Source organism: Xenopus tropicalis, chromosome 3 (genome assembly GCF_000004195.4).
Source record: "Xenopus tropicalis strain Nigerian chromosome 3, UCB_Xtro_10.0, whole genome shotgun sequence".
Classification (NCBI taxonomy): Eukaryota; Metazoa; Chordata; class Amphibia; order Anura; family Pipidae; genus Xenopus; species Xenopus tropicalis.
Window position 1 is genome coordinate 17,531,643 of NC_030679.2, and position 19,278 is coordinate 17,550,920.

Below are 19,278 nucleotides of genomic sequence, written 5' to 3' on the forward strand. Positions count from 1 at the left end.
CTTACCAGCAGACTGTTGTGCTGTCGTAGTGCTTCCTGGGCTGCTAAAAAATTCTTTGCAGTGAACAGTTCCTGGGCGCAGCGGATGGCAAAAGAAGCAGCAAGGTCTTTTTCTCCTGCAACTAATGCAAGTTCAGCAGCAGCGCTCAGGGATAGCAAATCCCCCTTCTTAGCTAGAACCTTGGCAGCATCATAGGGAGAGGAGGACCCTAAATAACTGGAATAAAACACATTTTAAAAATACAAACAAATCACTGCACTTTTCCACCAACCGATCCAATGGCTGGCAAGAGGATTAGGGTCACAGACGACACCCTCTGGGAAATGCTGCACGTAGCGTTCTACTTGATAGACATCATTACATTAGTGCTAAAACACTGCAATACACTGACATACCTCTCTGTGGGGCTCTGCCCCAGCAATGGAATGTGCGCAGCTGTGGCTAGCTCCTAACAAGGGCTAACACCATGAAATAGGGTTATGGTGGCAGAATGAATAACCTGTGTGGTTTAGCCTTAACCAGAACTTTCTGCAATGCTTTCCCACACTTACCACTTAGCAGCCATGGAATAGTGCCCGTCCTGCTCAAGGACTGCTGCCCAGCTAGTGTACAGCTCCCGCAGGACTGAATCATCGGGGAGTAGCCGAGCCTTCGCCACTGCAATGGCTTCTCTAAAATTTAAACCACAATATGGTGAGGCAGCTAACACCTTGCAAGTTAATTATCTGCACAAAACATGTGTGCCCATAATAATGTGACATCCCCCATTATTATTATTAACATTTATAAAGCGCCAACATATTCTGCAGCGCTGTACAATAAGTGGGTTTCATACATTGGACATACAGAGTAACATATAAAGCAATCAATAACCGATACAAGAGGTGAAGAGAGCCCTGCCCAAAAGAGCTTACAATCTACAAGTAGAAAGGGTTGAGACACAAGGTGTGGGATCCTTACATATGGGCTTTTACATGAAACAGGTTGTTTGTGATAAAATAAAGGACAGATAAAGACATGCTGGCTATCAGGAAATAAAGCATTAGCTTTAAACCATAAGGTTAAATTTTGACTTTTTTTCAACATGAGCTACTATGTAAAGATCTGAAGCAGCCTGGCTGGTTTAATTATTATTTAGAAGATGCCTAGACCATGTTCTGAGGGCCTGACTTATTGTCCAACTTATTAGGCAGACTAGTAATTTAATGGCCACTCATAAGGTAAGTAACAGTAACACTTCCCCATGTAACAATTACTCGTGCTTGTTTTCCAATGCTGCCCGCTAACCTCCAAACCATACTGAGTGAGCATGCTGGGACATGTACTTTTGTCTTTCCCTGACACTGATGTTCAGACCTGTAGAGGTGGTTCCCCTTGAGCAGTTCCACGGCTTCATACACTTTATTAATGGACAGCAGGTGGGAAGCGGCTTTCACGTACTGCTCATGAAAGCACAGCTGTTTCACAAAGGCTTCAACGGTCCATAGCCAGACCTTGTATCCGGCTAAAGAGGGAGAGGAGAGGACAATTTTTACATAAGGGCATCAGAGTTAAGTCAGGCATCTATTCCACAACTGCATACCCCCAGGACCACCACTAGGAAAGGAAGCAGTAAACAGTTCTTTTTGGATCTGGGGCAAGGTTTGGAAAACACAGGCCCCTAGATTCTTGACAGCAACACTACAGGCACCAAGAGGAAATGTTGGAATGCTCTGTTTTATAGCATCTTGTTCTCTGCTGTTTGTATATGAGGTCCTTCACTCACCTACGGGAGACAGCGCCACCAGCTGATCAGTCAGTTCACCCCTCTCTGCAGCCAGTTGCAAAGTCCCCTTCAGATCCCCTTTCCAAAGCATAATTTGATGCTGGAGCTCAGGGTGCCCATTCTCCAGATGAGCCTTACCTGCAAACCAAACAGGAAGCCATAATCAGTGCAAGAAACAGGAATAAAGCAAAACACTGCAAGCACCTATAGCCTTGTGCCCTAACACATTTATGAATTCCTTACTCACTTCTTATTTTATAACAGGCAGCACTTTATCCCTTATACTTTGTATTTGGTTTGCTGGTTGCTGCCATCTGATATTGATAGTAACTGGACCAGTTATGTAGTCCAGGACTGTCCACAGCAATATGACCCATTTGCTTATATATAAGTAAGGGTGCAGCGGTGTAAGATATGAAAATTGAACAAACCCTCCTCCTCCATAAGGTGATAAAGGGCTGCTCGGTCACTGTATAGTCCCAGGTGCATTGTGTCCTCCGAGTGAAAATGAGATTTCTCTTCCAAATCTGTGAAGGAAGATAGAGGGGTTCACGTTATGGACAACAACAGAAGTTGGATGTACAATGGATCAAAAAATGTCATGCAAATGCTATGGTTAAGGATTATTTAGGCTCCATTCAGGTTGTGTCACACACCAATAGGGTTTAAATACTCATTCTACAACAACTTTATTGGTGATGGACACAACCCTGGGGAATCCGACACCTTTGTAAAGAGTGGTTCTTCATTATAATATGACCTCAACACTTCCTCTCCAATCTTCGGGCCTCTCTACCTCCTTCATGCTCATTCCCCAATTCTGTGTACTTTACTTATCCCGTGCCCTCTCCTCTTCCTTTTCCAAACTCAAATCCCAACCTGCTTCCTCCATGCACCACCCCCCCTCTACTTCTCCAATCTCTTTTTCCATTCAACAAATGAGTGCCTATAGCTAATAGAATATGAAAAATGGTGGACACCAAGAGTTTTAAAGGTGAAATAATCTAGGAATGCACCACATTGGATAAAAGACCAACTATTTTGTGGAGGATTCAGTATATAACATCTCTCTAAAATATAACATATTTAACCAGAGAAATTTCCACCAGGTGCAAAGGTGATATTGCAAAGATAGCCCTACATATCTACCAACTGGCTCTTCAGCATTTCAAAACGGTCTTCATTACTCATTTGTTATAGTTTTTCAATTATTTGGCTTCTTCCTCTGTGAAGCCACAATTTTATTGTTCTTTTTTATTACTTATCTTTCAAATGAGACCCTCACCTATTCATATTCCAGTCTCTCATTAAAACAACTCCCTGTTTGCTAAGGTAATTTGGACCCTAGCAACCAGATAGCTGCTGAAAATTCAAATTGGAGAGCTGCCAAGCAAAAAGTAAAATCATTATAAAAAACCTCAAATAATAAAAAATGAAGGCCAATTGGAAATTGTCTCAGAATTTTACTAAATGTTAACTCAAAGCTGAACAACCCCTTTAAGCATGGGGCAGATGGCTGGGACTGCGCTGGGTACTTGGTGGTGATTCCCATTCACATGGAATGGGGGCAGTTTTGGGTGTTTTGTGAATATGCTTGAAATCTACCTGTTTGCCAGGTAGCTTCAAGCAAAGGGACACTACATCCTGCTGGCAACATTAATGAGCAGTGTATGTTGCTACTGATAATTTCCAGTTCTGAATATTACAGACAACCAGATAAGATAATGTTATTGTGTTCTTAAAGGTACAGTGCCAAAAGCCAGAAATGGAAAAATTACCCTTCGCACATACAACAGTTGCCAACTTAACACAGTCTCGGTGTTGCTCTTCTTTAGATCGGTGATCTTTGCTGGTGCTGATGGGAAGCAACGATCGACTCTTCTTCTTCCTGATTTGCAGATCTGCAACAGGAACACGGTATAATACAGTCACAGCAAGTATTTAGGGATAAGGCAACCTAATTTAGTGTCTTCCACTATGCAGCTCATCACTGTCACCATTCAGGCAGGGATATTTGTAAACTTCAACTATTTTAATTACCAGTTATGCACCATGTTTTAAAGAGGATGTAAAGTCAAAAACGAATAGCCTGCCCAGTCCCAAAAAGAAACCTAATTATAATTTACATCCATGACAAAAACTGTACTTTTTTTTTTTTATAAAAAAATACGATCCATTGCGTCTTTGCTAGCTCTGATTACTGAGCGCACAAATCTTATGAGGCCACTGGATGGACAACACTAAAATGATCAGCCCTGCTCGGAGTTTGAAATGGCAGGGCAGCAGTGTGCAGGGTTGTTTTGTGCTTTTGCTTCTCACTAAAGCTAACCTAATTTTGAAACAAACTTGCACACTGCTTTCCTGCCATCAAGAACTTGAAGCAGCTCTGGATCATGTTGAGTTACCTTAAACTGCATGGGGACCCCTAGTTTAAGAAACTCTGCCCTGTTGGCTATTTGGAAAGACATTACTATTCATCCAAATACTAACCATTCACTTAAATTATTCATGCTGCGCATAAGCAATTACTGCAGGGAAGAGGAAATAAAATATGGTACAATAGTGAGTAAAGGACTGAATCAGTACCTGCTCGTTCTTTGGCCAGGTCCTTCCTAACTGGTACAGTCTTAGCAAATGAAATGGGACTGTGCTTGTCCTGAGCAGGAACTGGAGAAGGGACCACTGGCTGAAAAGGACATTCTACATCTGCTGGAAGCATAATATAAAGTTGCAGCTGATTAAAACCCAAACTAAATATAGTTGTATACTTTTAACTATTAACCATTACTGAGAATACCTTTAAAATGTAATCTCCAATGTAAATTGCCATGAGAGGATTTTAATCTGTCCCACTGCTTAAAAAAAATGATTATTCTTTCTTCCCACCAAAGTTTTCTAGTCTACTCAACTGATTTTCTTGCAAAAATGTTGGTACATATGGTTGCCAACCAATCCCAACCCATATCCATGTACTATGAGTATCAATCAGTTTGGGAATAAGGAAGGTTCCAATCTAAGTACATAGCATCTGGGTTCCCTGTATTTGTGCTTGCTGTATAAGGAGTGGCAATTGAGGGTACCCTTACAAGCATGTACACCTGAGTCACATAAGAAGCACTGTACTTACTGCTTGCTCAAGAAGAACCACCTCAAGGTACAGATCAACATTTACACTCTACCAGGGATTAATGCAATTTTCTGTACCTTAGCGTGCAATGGCTTGCCCCGTCCCTTAACATATGAGCCACTGAACACAAACAAATGCTTCAATTTAGATCAACAGCTATGCTAATACAACTTGTATGGCAAAACATAAACTGCTTATATTTGAATCTTACCTTCATGTAAGCCTCTGTCAGCTGCCTCTGGCTCAGGAGTCCCCTGTCCCTCCTCTTGATCGGATGTCCCATTCTGTGTTAGAGGGCTTTCCTTTTCTCCCCTCTGTACCTCTCTTCCTGCCTCCTCTTTGGGGGTGTCTAACTTTTTCTTCTTCTTGGCTTTTGGTTTTGGTTGAAGGGTACGCTTTTTTTCAAGCTCAGTGGCTTTTTTCCCTAAAAGATCCAAAAAACATTGTGTTTAAAAATAAGCTACAAAAAGTAAAATCTGTATTTGCACATAAAAATATAGTGTAGAGTAGTTAGGATTGCTGCTACTTGCTTAAACACCCTTGATTCACAACATACTGCTAACAATAGACATTGATGCTAAATGCATCATCCTGTATATGCAGTTATCACCCAAAATTCAAAAAAAAAAAAAAGTTCAAGCCAATAACCCATGGCACACACATTGAACTAAACAATGTTCCACTATTGTCTGATTACTTTGTTACTTTCAGTCCTTCTGCTGTATTATGAGCAAAAGAAAGGGAAACTAAAAGTTTAAAACTATTTAAGCGAATAGCTATTTAAAAATAAAAGTGAGCCTGCATAAATGAGAATTACACCAGAAAAGAGGTAGCAACATCACAGAATACATTTAAATAAATAGATCATTACAAACCATGAGGTGGCATGCCACTACAGTACAGGTATGGAACCTGTTATCCAGAATGCTTGGGACCTAGGGTTTTCCGTATAAGGAATCTTTCTGTAATTTGGATCTCCATAACTTAAGTCTGCTAAAATCATTTAAATATTGAATAAACCCAATAGGCTTGTTTTGCCTCCAAAAAGGATTAATTTTATCATAGTTGGGATTAAGTACATGGTACTGTTTTATCATTACAGAGCAAATTGCAATCATTTTTAAAAATTAGAATTATTTCCTTATAATGGAGTCTATGGGAGATGACCTTTCCGTAATTCGGAACTTTCTGGTTAACAGGTTTCCGGATAACGGATCCCATACCTGTACTTGCCTTGGGTGCACAGTAAACTTAAAAATTATTGCAGAAAAGACTGGCAACACAGAGATTTCTTGTGAAAAGTCAATGATGTGTTTTTATAACAGCAAGAACAACTATTCTGCAGGTATACAAGCTAGCAAACTGGGGGCTACACTGATTTAAACAGAACTGACCTTTGGGAGGCCTGCTATGCTCTTGCTTTGATACAGACCAGCTATGAAGGCAAAAGTCATCAGCTCCTGTCCACACCTGGTCTGGCTCCACAGGAGACCACTGAACAGAAAGCAGTCTTCCTTTGTGCCCACGATAGTTACTGAGTGGCTCTTCCTGCAGAACATCCCATACCTGAAAGTAAGGAAATGTTTGTGGCTGCACTGAAGCAAACAATTGCCATGACACATGATGCACATGTACAGAACAATATAAATCCACTGACCATTGGCCTTTGATAAGAAAACATACCCTGTGTTACCTGCAAGTTTCATTTGTGACTAGTGCACTGTGGGAGAGCATATGTGCTACTCCCTGCCTGTTCCCTTGTATATAATGTTGTGATGGTGGTGGATAGTGATAGATAGATAGATAGATAGATGGACCTTACTAAGCTTATTGCATGGATAAGAAAGATCTATAGGCAGAAGTGTCTAACCTGTGGTGAGCTAGCTTAAAGATACAGCTGTCCCACAAGGCTTTGCACTGAAGACTATTGCATTAGCATGGACACCTCACCCTTCACCTCTTGCTAAACATCTGTAGGAAAGTAAAGTGAATGTCAACCCTAGCTATAAATAAGAGAAATAACATGTAATAAACAAGCAACAAACTTTTTGCCTGAAGTTTTTGTTGGCCTTAAAATTCAAATATTATAGCAGACTAGACTTTATTCTCAAAAAGCATTTTCCTGTTACCTGGGCAGTACCATCATAACTGGCAGACACCAGTCTGGCATCGTGGTGAGGGCTCCATGACAGGCTTGTGATCTTTGCAGTGTGTCCAGGCAAGGTACGGAAAGGCTCAGTGATGGTGACTGGGGAATCTGTTGGATTCTCTGCAGTCAAATAGCAAAATTATATATTTATAGTTGCAAAAAGAGGATAGGTCCCATCAAGTTAAAAGAGAACTAAATGTCAAAAATGAATATGGTTATAAATGCCATATTTTATATACTGAAGTTATTGCAGCAACCTAAAGGTTCAGCATATCTATAGTACTAATGATCCAGGCTTTTACAGTTTTTACAGGAGCTCCCTATCTTGGATATGTCAGTGACACTGTTCTGGGCATTTAAAAACCTTAGCTTAGGGGTCATCACAAATTATCAAGCAGAAGGTTTGTCTGTCACAGAAGGTGATGTTATAGGGTTGATTATCAAATCTGATGCTAATTGCACTGGTTTCAGAACTATCATGAACTAATAATCTGTATTATTGCTAAGCAGCCTTACAATGTGATATTTATATTCTATATTAGAATGTTAGATTGTCACTGGTGGAAAGGCGTTTAGGAGAGATCAATTGTCCCTGTAAGCAGAGATCTATCACAGATGACTAATCTCTGCGTGGGACATTAGCCTAAAGAAGCAGCAGGAACACCCCCTTAGTCTGCCCATAGCTTTTAAAGAGAGATATAATTAATCTATAACAGAATAGGTACCGGTATGGGATCCGTTATCCAGAAAGCTCCGAATTACAGAAGGTAATTTCCCATAGACTATATAAGCAAATATTTTAAATTTTTAAAAATGATTTCCTTTTTCTCTGTAATAACAAAACAGAACATTGTACTAGATCCCACCTAAGATATAATTAATCTTTATTAAAAGCAAAACAATACTATTGGATTTAACGATCAAATTATTTTTTAGTAGGCTTAAAAGAAGGAAAGGCTAAGCCACTTGGGGGTGCCAAAATGTTAGGCACCACCAAGTGACTCTTACCTTTTACCCTGGGCTTGTGTCCCTGTTAGGAGAAAACAGCACCATCCCGGTAGCTGCAGCGAATATTTCCTCTTCTGTATGTCTTCTGTCTACAGAATCCCTGGGCCGGCGCATGCGCAGTAGAGTGACAAAGCTGACTTTTTTTTTTTTTTAAAGTTCGGCTTTTCACTCTACTGTGCATGTGCAAGCGTGCAAAGGAAGAGGAGACGCTCGCTGCAGCTGCCCCAGGCTGGTGCGGTTCTCTCCTAACAGGGGCACCAGCCCAGGGTAAAAGGAAAGCGCTTAGAGTCACTTGGGCGTGCCTAACATTTTGGCACCCCCAAATGACTTAGCCTTTCCTTCTCCTTTAAAGTAGAAGGAAAGGTAAAAACTAAGTAAGCTTTATCAGAAAGGTTTATGTAAATACAACCATAAACAAAGAAAAGCTGTACTGAGTCCTCTATCAAAAGTAACACAGGATTTCTTATCTCCTTTTGTGTACACATGTACTACAGCAGGGGCGCCCAAAAGGTAGATTGTGGTCTACCAGTAGATGACTTTAAGGTTTCTGGTAGACCTTGATTTGGAATGCAGTGGGATGACATCCCGCTGCTTCTTTTTCCCCCCCAGCATACTGGACCTTTTGAGTGCAGCTGCTCAAGCCATCCGTCTTTGTAATTTCATTCCAGTATAGATTGTCCCCACCAGGCCACTGTATATATTTGTTCCCACTTTATAGATATGTTTCTGTGTGCAGACTACAAAGTGGGCCATGAAGAAGGGAAGTAAAAACTACTACAATCCTTTCACATTAAACTTGAAGTTGGCACTTGAATAATGTTATGTGGGTATTAAATGTGAATTTGGCACTGCATTTATATATTGCTATGAGTATTTGTTAAACATCGATTGATGCTTTTTCTTGCTTGTTGCGCCAAATGATAGACATCACACTATTTTAACTGTGGGAGATCTCCAGGCGGAGGCCAAGTGGCAAGAGTAGATCACAGGGTGACAAAGTCTGGGCACCCCTGTACTACAGTATCAGACTTCTCTCTCAGAAAAACCTTCATTCCAGGGGCTAGAGTCTGCAAAGCTCTCTCCTCTCTCCTGCTCCCCCCTCCCATAAGAATGCACCCCCCCTCCCATCTGAATGTAGGATCTGAGCCACCAGCCCCTAGAGCTGCACACAGAAGCTACTGAGACCAAGCTAAAAGGGCAGCTGCTATCTTAAACAAACTGAGGGAGCTTCTAGGGCTATTTATTCAGGTATAGTAAAGCTTTCTGCAGTATAAATATAGGGTTCTAGCTTGCACTATTGTGGATAATTTATTGGCACTAAAATGCCACCATCACCAACACAAGCTCCAATAACATTTTAGACTAGGCCACCTTGAATTGACTGCACTGTTCAACCAGAGGAATATTATTGTAACAAATACTTACCCAGGGGCCCTTTCAGGTTGTGCACGTAGACAGTAGCATTGTTAGATCCAGATGCCAGCAGAAAGTTCAAGTCAGGGTCTTGGCTATGGCCATGATGCCAGCGCACAGCATTCACTAGCTTGTGATGCTGCTGAATGGTACAGATAAGCTGCAGACGCTGAGTGTGGAAGACCTCAATGGTTCTGTTTAGATGTTAGAGGGTTAAATTATATCACAGCAAAAGAATATGTGGCAGAGCAGTACTTCAGCAGGCTGGCAAATTAGATTTGCCCCAAAATACAGGCCCTCTGCATTTTTATGCCTTAAGAGGCATAAGATATCTCACAATATTTAAAGCTAAAACAACCAATCATACAGAAGCACTCAAACGGCCAATCAGAGCCTCTGATGGTTCATAGTAGTTTAACAGAAATAGGATTAGGTTTTAAATGAATGTATCATTATATTATAAACACATATACTTATTAGGCATATATTAATTTAAGACATAAAATATTTACACAAAACAGGAAATAAAATTAAAGTGAGGTGGATCCAATCAATGGAGGCAACCAGAGTGCAAATGCAGGGTAAAAGCTATGACCATAAGTTGCTGGGGCTGCCTTGGATAGAGTTAGAGAGAGAGCTGAGACCAACATGTACTTTTGAACATGAACTGCATTTTCTTAAAACTCCCTATGACTTCATGGGTTGCAGTGAAAGGCAGTTTGTTACACTGTGATGTTATAACCACACATACATTTTCAAGTAAGAACTGTCTGTGTTTCCTATTAAGTTCGGTGTGCTGCTCTTTAATGTTACATTTTCAAAATGGCACATTCCATTTATGTGTGCCACTTCCTCTAAAAGAAGCATAGTGGGGAAAAAAATATTAAGGGTCTCACCCATCTTCATTGCCAATAGCTAAATACTGTCCATCAGGTCTCCAGCTTAACTCTGTGTGTGCTGGTAACTTGTGCTGCAAAAGAAAAAAATCCACTAAACCCCAAGAATAAACTGATTACAAATAAGGCACAAATTAGGCAAGAGAAACCATATAACTACTCAGCACTCTATTCTGCAAAAACCCTATGGCTCATTTGGTCATATCATATAATCTGCCCTGCTTGGTACATGAAAGGCAAAGGAGACAGAGCTGACTGTAATTCCTTTAATACACTCTTTGCACTCACTTTGATGTCATTGGTGTCCCGGATCAGCTTGTTAATATTACTGGCTTCATCTGTCAGTTTCCAAGGATTGTGCTGGTAAATAACCCCTTCCCCCCCACAGCTGTACAGTGTATAAGTAGGACGGTCCCCTTCTGCTCCTGTAAAAAATAATAATAATGGCTGTATTCCAAGTAAGGAAAACAAAGACATCTTCCATAGTTTACCTTTATATTTGATGTCTATGTTCAGAAAATATATGGGTAAAATTTATTTTAATCTTTAGTTAAAGTACTGGGGAGAGCCTAATATAATATATCATATTTAATATAGCTGCCCAAAAGATGGCCACAGACGAGTAAATACATTACAGTATATCAAAAGCAAAAGGCAAGTTAAACCTGGATACTGCTGACACCAAGTCCAAAGACAAACTAGAGGGATGGAGGGGGGAAAGAGAGCTCACCAAATGAGAATGGAGGCAGCAGAGGTCCCCATGATAAGGAATAAACAGTCTTTTTGTGGTATGTAGCAGAAATCTGAGGGGGTCTGTTAAAAAAAAAAAAAATGCCCAAAATGTTTCTTATGACAAGAAATCAACAAACAGTTCCTGTCCTATATAGATGCCCCTTAACAATCCATATATCTTTCTAATTTCATACTATTGTGTAGTTTCAAAGCAAATCCTGAGTACTGCCAATTGTCCTAATGATTGGGGGCAGCCAAAAATATCCAGATTTGGACAGATGTTGGGATTTGCATAATAACTGATCCCAGTAATGACTGAATTGGACATAGCGGTATGCTCAAACTAGCTTTGATAGGCTAGTAAAAACTAGGCTAAATTATAAACTAGTTAGATTGCTAGCTCACACAGAGCTGCACACACCATCACAAACTGGATTCCTCAGGCTGCATTGCAGGCCTGTGTTCTGGGAAAAAATGCCACATATCACACTAATCTAAAAGTGGTTAACCTGCATTTGCAGCCAAGTTGGGCTATCAGGAGAGGGTTTGCCAATGTGGTAAAAACTCAACCTGCCTATTCACTTTTCAGCCATGTCAGTCAAGCAGGCTGTTGGGCAAGCTACATAAATGGGCCAATAAGATGCCAACTCACTCTGGAGGGGCTGATTTGGTAGCTTATAGTGGCTACAATATTGCTATTATTTCTATATGACACAAATAACAGTGTTGGCTGTACACATTATCACAGCTCAGTCCTTACTTGCTGATGTAGACCTCAAAGATGCCAACTTTCCCATCCTCGGTGCCAAAAGCAAGACTGCCCTCTTTGGTCGGATGCCATGACAGCTGCATTAGGCAAGAAGGAAAACTATCAATGCAGAATATCAACCTATTTTCTAAGCCAAAATATCCCATTGCAGACTCAGAGTTTCTGCCTGCTGTTCTCATTATCAGTTTAATCAGTGCAAATGGACAATAAAATTAACTTTAAACTAAAACCCTCCTACTGAACATAAATTCCTTACATTATGTAGCCTGAGAGGCAGAACAGCAGAAATTGTAACCATTTATAAAGACCTTAATATCACCTGCCCTCTTTATCAAAATGTAAGTTTAGAGCTTAATACATTAAAACTCATCCGCATTTTATTCATTTCTATGGGATTTTTAGATGTGTATTTATCAATGGGTGAAAATTAGAACTCACCATTTGATAAATACGCTTTTAAAAATTCTATAGGAATGAAGAAAACCTGGGTGAGTTTTTATATATTCAGCTGTAAAATCACATTTTAATAAATATGCCTCTAAATGTCCAAATTTGAAATAGTTTCAAATTTCTGAATTTCCATAGTTATATTTCCATTGCCTTAAACTCCTGCATGCGTAGATAACATTAGGGGCAATCTGACCATCTAGTGCTGTCATTTGGGCTGTGATACATGTGGCAAAACTAGTGAGAGGTGCAATAGGAAATCCCACTCTGCATTTGTTGACACTGATTGTATGGCTGCATATACTGGTAGCTTACATTACGCAAAGGCTGCTTACCGCAGTGACCTTGGATCTGATGCCCTGCCACAGGGTCTTCACATCATATGCATTGACAACCGACATTGTATTCCATACACGGATCATGCTGTCCCCCACCCCAACAGCCAGGCTGCCAGCTGCTACCGGGGAGAAAGCTAGGCTGTATACAAAGCCACCGAGGGAAGTTAGGGACCAGCAGCAGGACAGGGAACCCAGATCCCAACATTTCACCTGGGAAAGAAAAGGGCAGCATTTCAATTAGTACATTATTAAGCTAATTTCCGCCACTATTTATAGTGACAAGCTCCTGTTAATTCTGGGAATGGGTCAGTATCACTTTAACGAAAGGTCAACATTAAGTTTTGACTTTGCATTGACACTGACAGTATTTCTATTTAATAGTAGAAAAATCAAATTTTTAAGGAAAAGTACTTTCTGGGAAAAAAACTTATAACAGTGTATAACAGCTTAAAGGAGAAGGAAAGGCCAAAATGTTAGGCACCCCCAAGTGACTTTAATCGCCTACCTTTTACCCTGGGCTGGTGCCCCTGCTCGGAGAGAAGAGCACCAGGCCGGGGTACCTGCAGCGCTTCCTTGCCTTGTCCTTTAAAGCAAAATAATTTAAAGAGAAACTCACATCTCGGTCCATGGAAGTAGACAGCAAGAGCTCTTTCCCTTCCTCAGTGACCACAGAACAAAGGTTAAAGACAATTCGAGAATGATTCTGTCCATCAGAGGTGCCAAGGAGAGTCCACTTCTGCTTCCCAGATTTGGTTAAATCCCACAGGAGCAATTCACCCCTACAGCAAAAATAAAATGTATATTGCTGAACTCAAATGAAAAGAGAAGTCACTCTACCCCAACGCCGTACTTAAATATATAAAGCACAATACCAGAAAAAGAATGACATCTCACTGAGCAGGTAGAAATAGAATTGTTGCAATATAAAAGGACATCATATTGCTAGCAGTCAAATACAGACCCAAAACAACTGGACAGAATCTGTGTTGAATGGCCAGGTGGCCAGTGCAGTGTCAACCAGAGCCGCTCCTTGATGGCTGGATCCACTCCGCCTCCACGTCTTTTTAAGTATGGCAGCTTCAACACTGTAACTGCTGCAGTTTGAAAAGCACGAGATAAATATATTATATTACAGATATGTTTATATGATACACATAAAGTTCCATCTCCGGATGTCTCACTCTGCTATCAGTATTATACACAAGGGGTATAAGGTTACTGATATTTACTTTAGGGCTATGTACTCCTTTGAAGGGCAGAATTATGTGCCATATACCTTATTTATTGCAAAGTGCCACAGAAAATGTTTGTGCTTTATGATGATGTAGTTCAAGGCTATGTAATTCCCACCTTTGCCTGTAGAAGCACTCCAGATACGGACAGTCTGGTCTTTGCTGCCAGAAGCCAGATAACATCTCCTGTTTTCTGTCTCAGGAAGAAGCTCCCCATTGGCTGTGTTTATCTCTGTGGGAGGAAAACAAATTAAGTCTGTGAATATAATGTCTACTTCCAACAACCTTTTATGTGCCACCCACCACAGAATCTAGGGATCTATTGTGCCAGCGCTGTACTGTGTTCCACAGATTCCTTTTGATCTATGTTACCGGCATGGATGATTAAAATGAGTGTGACATGAAAACAGTTAAAATTACATTATGCTTATACTGAAAAAAAGTCCAGGTTTTCTTGCTGGGTATAACAAGGCTATTAATATGTGAGGATTATTGTTTAGCTCAACTACAGAAGTAGTTTTGGGGAGATTAGTCGCCTGCGACAAGGAAGATTTGTCGCGGGCGACTAATCTCCCCGTGTGCCAGAGCCCTAAGGAAATTATAACACAGCAGAAGGGCTATTGAAGGTAAAGAGAAAGCTTTTGGCCTGCCAGAATGGGGGATATGGCATATTAAGTGGGACTGCCAGCTGAGCTAGGAACATTTTCATAGATTACTGGGCAAAGGCAATAGCAAAACAGTTATCCTCTCAAGGCAACTTCCGCAATTTTGGGGAAATCGTGACGCCGCATATGCCATCCCACCGGCGATTTACATTTTCGCTGGTGGGATGGCATTTTGTGCACAAGCTATTCATTATTGGTAAGGTGTCTCTAGAGCCCTTAATCGTAGCCAGGTTGAACCATGGAATTATGTTATTGGCAATAAAATCAGGCCATACATGGACCTCTCTAGTAGTGTTCTTAAAGCCTTTACAGATGTATGCCATGAAACTGTGCCAACACAATATTACTCTGCATCTGAAGGTACTGAGGACCTTTACCACCCCCAACCCTGGCTCAACCTGTCTCCTCCAGCTTTTGTTGCAGGTCACACTCCAAGGCATGGGGGCTCCATTCCAAACAGTGTATCTCCTCTTCATGCCCTCGTAGCCGATGCAACACATCTCCTCTGCGGCTGATATCCACCAGCACTATCATGCCATCTTTGTACCTATGAAAGATAATGGCACTTTAAAATAGCACATTTTCACATTTAGAATAATTACTTCTCTTGGGCAAGCATGCTTCATGATGCTTTAACTGTAAATATGCATTTTTAACAAATCAATTACTAATAAAATATATTGTGTTCTGCACAATACATTTTCTTGTTTAACCTTTTTTCTAATTTGAAAGGTGGCGTGAAGCTCTCAGTTTAATTGCTCTGTATAGATGACAGCTTCCTAAACTATTGTTTTGCACCCTGAAAGAAGTCTAAAGCAGTGGGCAAGGTACCCACACTGAAGGACAGTTAGAGTGAGAATACTGGTGAATACATATTCTTGTACATAAAGGGAGACTTGTTATGACTATCTTTTTATATATTAGGAACCCAGTTGTTAGTCTGGAGGGTCTGACTAAATCTTAGATGGGCAGGGGGACCTAACCCAAGATCTATGGTAGAGCTGGTATACAAACTTGCAGAAACAGAAGTCTTGTGACCTAAAAATAATCACTTGCAAGGAGCAGAGCATGCACAGGCTGCTTTAGGCTCATGCTTACATAGATTAATGCAGCCCAGCAGGAAATAGGCAGAAACAGGGCCAGATGATAAGCAGGTTTAGGAGCAAGAATATTTATGTCATGGAGCTGCTGAACATTTTTAAATTCCAAAGGAAAGATTTCAATGTGTACCCTATAGCTACAATGTCCTCCTTGTGCGGGGAGCAGGAAAGGCAGAAAATAGTCCTTGGCTCTGGAAAAAACTGCTGGCTGTCATTTCGGTTACACCAGAAACAAACCAATACTCCTTTTTCATCCCCGGATACCAGCAGATCCTTCACTAAAGGTGACCAGTGAAGAGCAGCAATTGTACTCTGATAAAAGGAAAAGTAAAAAGGAAGTATTAGCCAAAAGCTGGTATTGGGCTTCCTGCTTTCCTACTGGTTATTGGACAGTTTTCATATGCCTTGAACATTACTGTTTATTAGAGACACCTTACCAATAATGAACAGCTTGTGCACAAAATAAAAACATAAACAGAATTACTGATATAAAAAAATGGTGGATAAAAGTATTGTTCCATGCAATACGTACCCGATGGAGATGGTGCTCCGTTACAGTGTTCTTTGTCTGCGTGTCCCAAACCTTTACAGTACCATCATCAGAGCTACTGGCACACAGGTGAGATTGGCCTGAGAAATGGGAAAAAGCAAAGCCAGAGACGCGGTCTGTATGTCCAACCAGCTCTCCTGAAACAAAAATGAAAACACAAATATTTATTATTATCTCTTACTTATATAGCACCAAACTGTACAGAGCTGTCAGTCACTGCCCAGTGGAGCTTACAGTCTAGGGTCCTTATCTCTCTCACACACACACAAACATGGTGTGAACATATGAACTCTTGCAGATAGTGCCCTGGCTGAAACTGGATTCCCAGCACTGCAAGGTACATATGAGCAATGGCAAGACAACACTGTACAGACACTGAAATAATAGAAAAATAGAAAAATGTTACTAGGAATGCACCGAACCCACTTTTTTGGGTTCTGCCGAACCCACCCTGATGGATTCTGTCGAATCCCGAACCGAATCCGAATCAGCATGTGCTAATTAGTATCGTGAAGGGTTAAAAGTTGCCCCCCTACATTTTAACCCTTTCCGAATGCTAACTAGCATATGCTAATTTATGCGAATTAGGATTCGGTTCGGCCGGGACCATGGATTCGCCCGAACCCGAATCCATCAAAAAAAGGCTGGATTCGGCCCGAATCCCGAACCAAATCCAGGATTCGGTGCATCCCTAATTGCAACCCTCCAGAACCTACATTACAAACCTATTTTGCACCTTGAAACTTCATCCAGTGAAGGTGCTGGGCCTCTCTTCTACTGAAGGATAGAAAGCATGGAGCAGCAATGCCAAGTATGGAAGTCTGTGTACATGCCAGAGTTGGCTGTGTACAGGAGGAAAAACCTTGGCATTGATTGGCACTTGGTATTGATGGGCACTGCATAACAGGACCATGCTGACGTCACAGGATATTGTATTCAACTGGCTAAAGCCACCACAGTACCAAATAATGCAGGCACCCCTCACTCATGACATCATTGGGCATGTGGCATCATCTGCACAATTTATAGTACATCTATTGGAAAAATTCTAAAGGAAAAGGAAAACTAGAATCACTGAGGGGGTGCCAAATTGTTAACCAGCCCCAAGTGATTCTAGTTGCTTACTTCAACACACTGCCATGCCAGTCCGCTGACCCAACATCCTCCGCACCACCCTGGGCAAGCGCATGCGCAGTACAATTCTTCACCCATTTCCGTACTACGCACAAGCAAGCGCAGAGGATGCTGGGGCACAAGAAGAGTATAGAAGTGAATCACTGAAAAGTACCCCAGGTCTGTGCACTTTTGGAAGAAGAGGTGACTGGCCTAAAGTAAGCAACTAGAATACCTGGGGGGCGCCAAAAAACCTTGCAACTTTCACCAGTGATTTTACCTTCTTGTTGTTATTTACAGAAATACTATTTATATCCCAGGCAACCAAAAGTACTAAATAGCATTACACTAAGCTTGAATAAAGCTAGTCTTACAATAAAAGCTGCTAACTCTGCCCCTTTAAAAAGAGTCGGTAGCTTACTGGCCTATGAATGGTACCTGTCCATCTATTATCTGCCAGATCCTCCCCCAACTGGTCTCCATTATGATCTGATCATTGGCCCAGGAGGGACAAATAATTGAAACAGCCTGAATCAGCCAAAGATCTGCTCACTTGGCATCCTGTTGGGTATGTCCAGCTTACCTGACAATTAAGAAACCTCATGTAGTTTTACTGCACACAGATAACAGGGTTGGTAATGATGAGCAAACTGAAGTTACCATAAAATCCAGGCTCCTGCAGATTAATGTTCAGGAGGTAGACAGAATTTCGAGCAGCGAATCCGAACAGTCCACCGGCAGCATCACTGGAGCGGCTACAGTACCAGTTGGGTGACGCACTGAGCATCCGATCTGGTTCCCCCATCCTGAAAAGACTAAAGAACGAACAGGTACATAATCAGCCCGTGTTATCATGTTCCACATGGCAACTGACAGCATCATGACTGGAGGATTCTTTCACCATTGTTTAGCCTGTAACACGGTCACATGTCTCACATGTATGCTTCTGCTTTTCTGGGATATGGTTGCAGGATTTTGTAGCTTTTTAATAGCCAATCACCTCCCTTAAACAGTGGTGCACCATAACTGGCATATAGGTCTGAATCCATATATATGATGGCCATCTAAGGCTAATTGTACATGGGAAGTTTTGACTGGCACTGCTCTTAACATTATTAAATGGAATGTGCCCTGGCTGACACACAGAGCCTTGACAAATCAGTCAGGGCATGTTTCTTAATAGCACTGAGTGGTCAACTGTGGCTGTATTTGGTGGGTATGGCTTTCCATCTATTTCTTGTACCTCCTTCAGTTAGGGGACAGTGTTTGGTGCACTTCAGAAGTTAAGCAAAGAATAGCAAGTCATAAAATAACATTACATAGTGTGGTTATCTATATAGTAATACCATATTATCAGGTGGGTAAACATAATAGTTAGAGGTAACTACAAGTTACCAACCACTGACACTGTATTAGTGGGATTCTGGTAGTTGCAAATGATTTGATTGTGATAATAAAGAGACATATTTGATTGGATTTTAATTCAAGACAGTTACAATTTACTGCATTTTAACTCCAGTAATAAATGAAAGTCATAGAAGAAACCAATGAGAGCTCCCAAAAATCCATGTTTGACAAAACAAGCCTACAGGAGAGCTGCACACGTTGCAATCGAATTTACCATAGGACATAGTAAATATCTATAAGAAGAAGATGGCTAACATAACAGACAGTCTGGCACAGACAAAAGCAGACAGATATAGACAAGCAGACAGGCTGAGAGATAGACAGACGTGTGGTTATTCCATTACAGAGTGAATTGAAAGTGCATTATTAAGATCATTAACCCCCCCCCCCCGCACAGAGACACATCAAAGGTCCTGCCCACCTGAGGCTCTTCAACAAATCCTGAACTACAAACTCCCGCCAACCCCTAACAGCGCAGAGACTGTGACTTGTGCGGCCTCAGCTACAAAGCCCCGGTTGGCGGATCTCTCTCAGTGAAAAGGGGGAAAAAACCTACTACTCTATTCC

General features: G+C 41.2%; 1 protein-coding gene across 4 annotated transcripts in view; it reads right to left on the minus strand.

Moving 5' to 3' along the window:
- gemin5 (gem nuclear organelle associated protein 5) overlaps positions 1-19,278 on the minus strand; it is a 31,262-nt gene that overhangs the window by 11,879 nt on the left and 105 nt on the right. Inside the window, exons 1-24 of one of the 4 annotated variants that reach the window (XM_004912786.2) lie at positions 19,133-19,221; positions 17,965-18,119; positions 16,174-16,328; positions 15,772-15,953; positions 14,940-15,088; positions 13,995-14,108; positions 13,606-13,738; positions 13,261-13,423; positions 12,642-12,854; positions 11,851-11,936; positions 11,089-11,171; positions 10,647-10,783; positions 10,359-10,432; positions 9,475-9,656; positions 7,022-7,161; positions 6,287-6,458; positions 5,104-5,316; positions 4,352-4,474; positions 3,544-3,666; positions 2,197-2,292; positions 1,766-1,903; positions 1,357-1,504; positions 552-671; positions 6-216 (exon numbers count right to left, since the gene is read on the minus strand). In XM_004912786.2, coding sequence (XP_004912843.1) covers positions 6-216; positions 552-671; positions 1,357-1,504; positions 1,766-1,903; positions 2,197-2,292; positions 3,544-3,666; positions 4,352-4,474; positions 5,104-5,316; positions 6,287-6,458; positions 7,022-7,161; positions 9,475-9,656; positions 10,359-10,432; positions 10,647-10,783; positions 11,089-11,171; positions 11,851-11,936; positions 12,642-12,854; positions 13,261-13,423; positions 13,606-13,738; positions 13,995-14,108; positions 14,940-15,088; positions 15,772-15,953; positions 16,174-16,328; positions 17,965-18,109 — 3,300 coding nt within the window. In that variant the 5' untranslated portion in view covers positions 18,110-18,119; positions 19,133-19,221. Of the gene's footprint in view, positions 1-5; positions 217-551; positions 672-1,356; positions 1,505-1,765; positions 1,904-2,196; positions 2,293-3,543; positions 3,667-4,351; positions 4,475-5,103; positions 5,317-6,286; positions 6,459-7,021; positions 7,162-9,474; positions 9,657-10,358; positions 10,433-10,646; positions 10,784-11,088; positions 11,172-11,850; positions 11,937-12,641; positions 12,855-13,260; positions 13,424-13,605; positions 13,739-13,994; positions 14,109-14,939; positions 15,089-15,771; positions 15,954-16,173; positions 16,329-17,964; positions 18,120-19,132; positions 19,222-19,278 lie in introns of those variants that run through there. The other 3 variants (XM_031898703.1, XM_004912787.2, XM_031898704.1) reach the window with 3 other exon arrangements.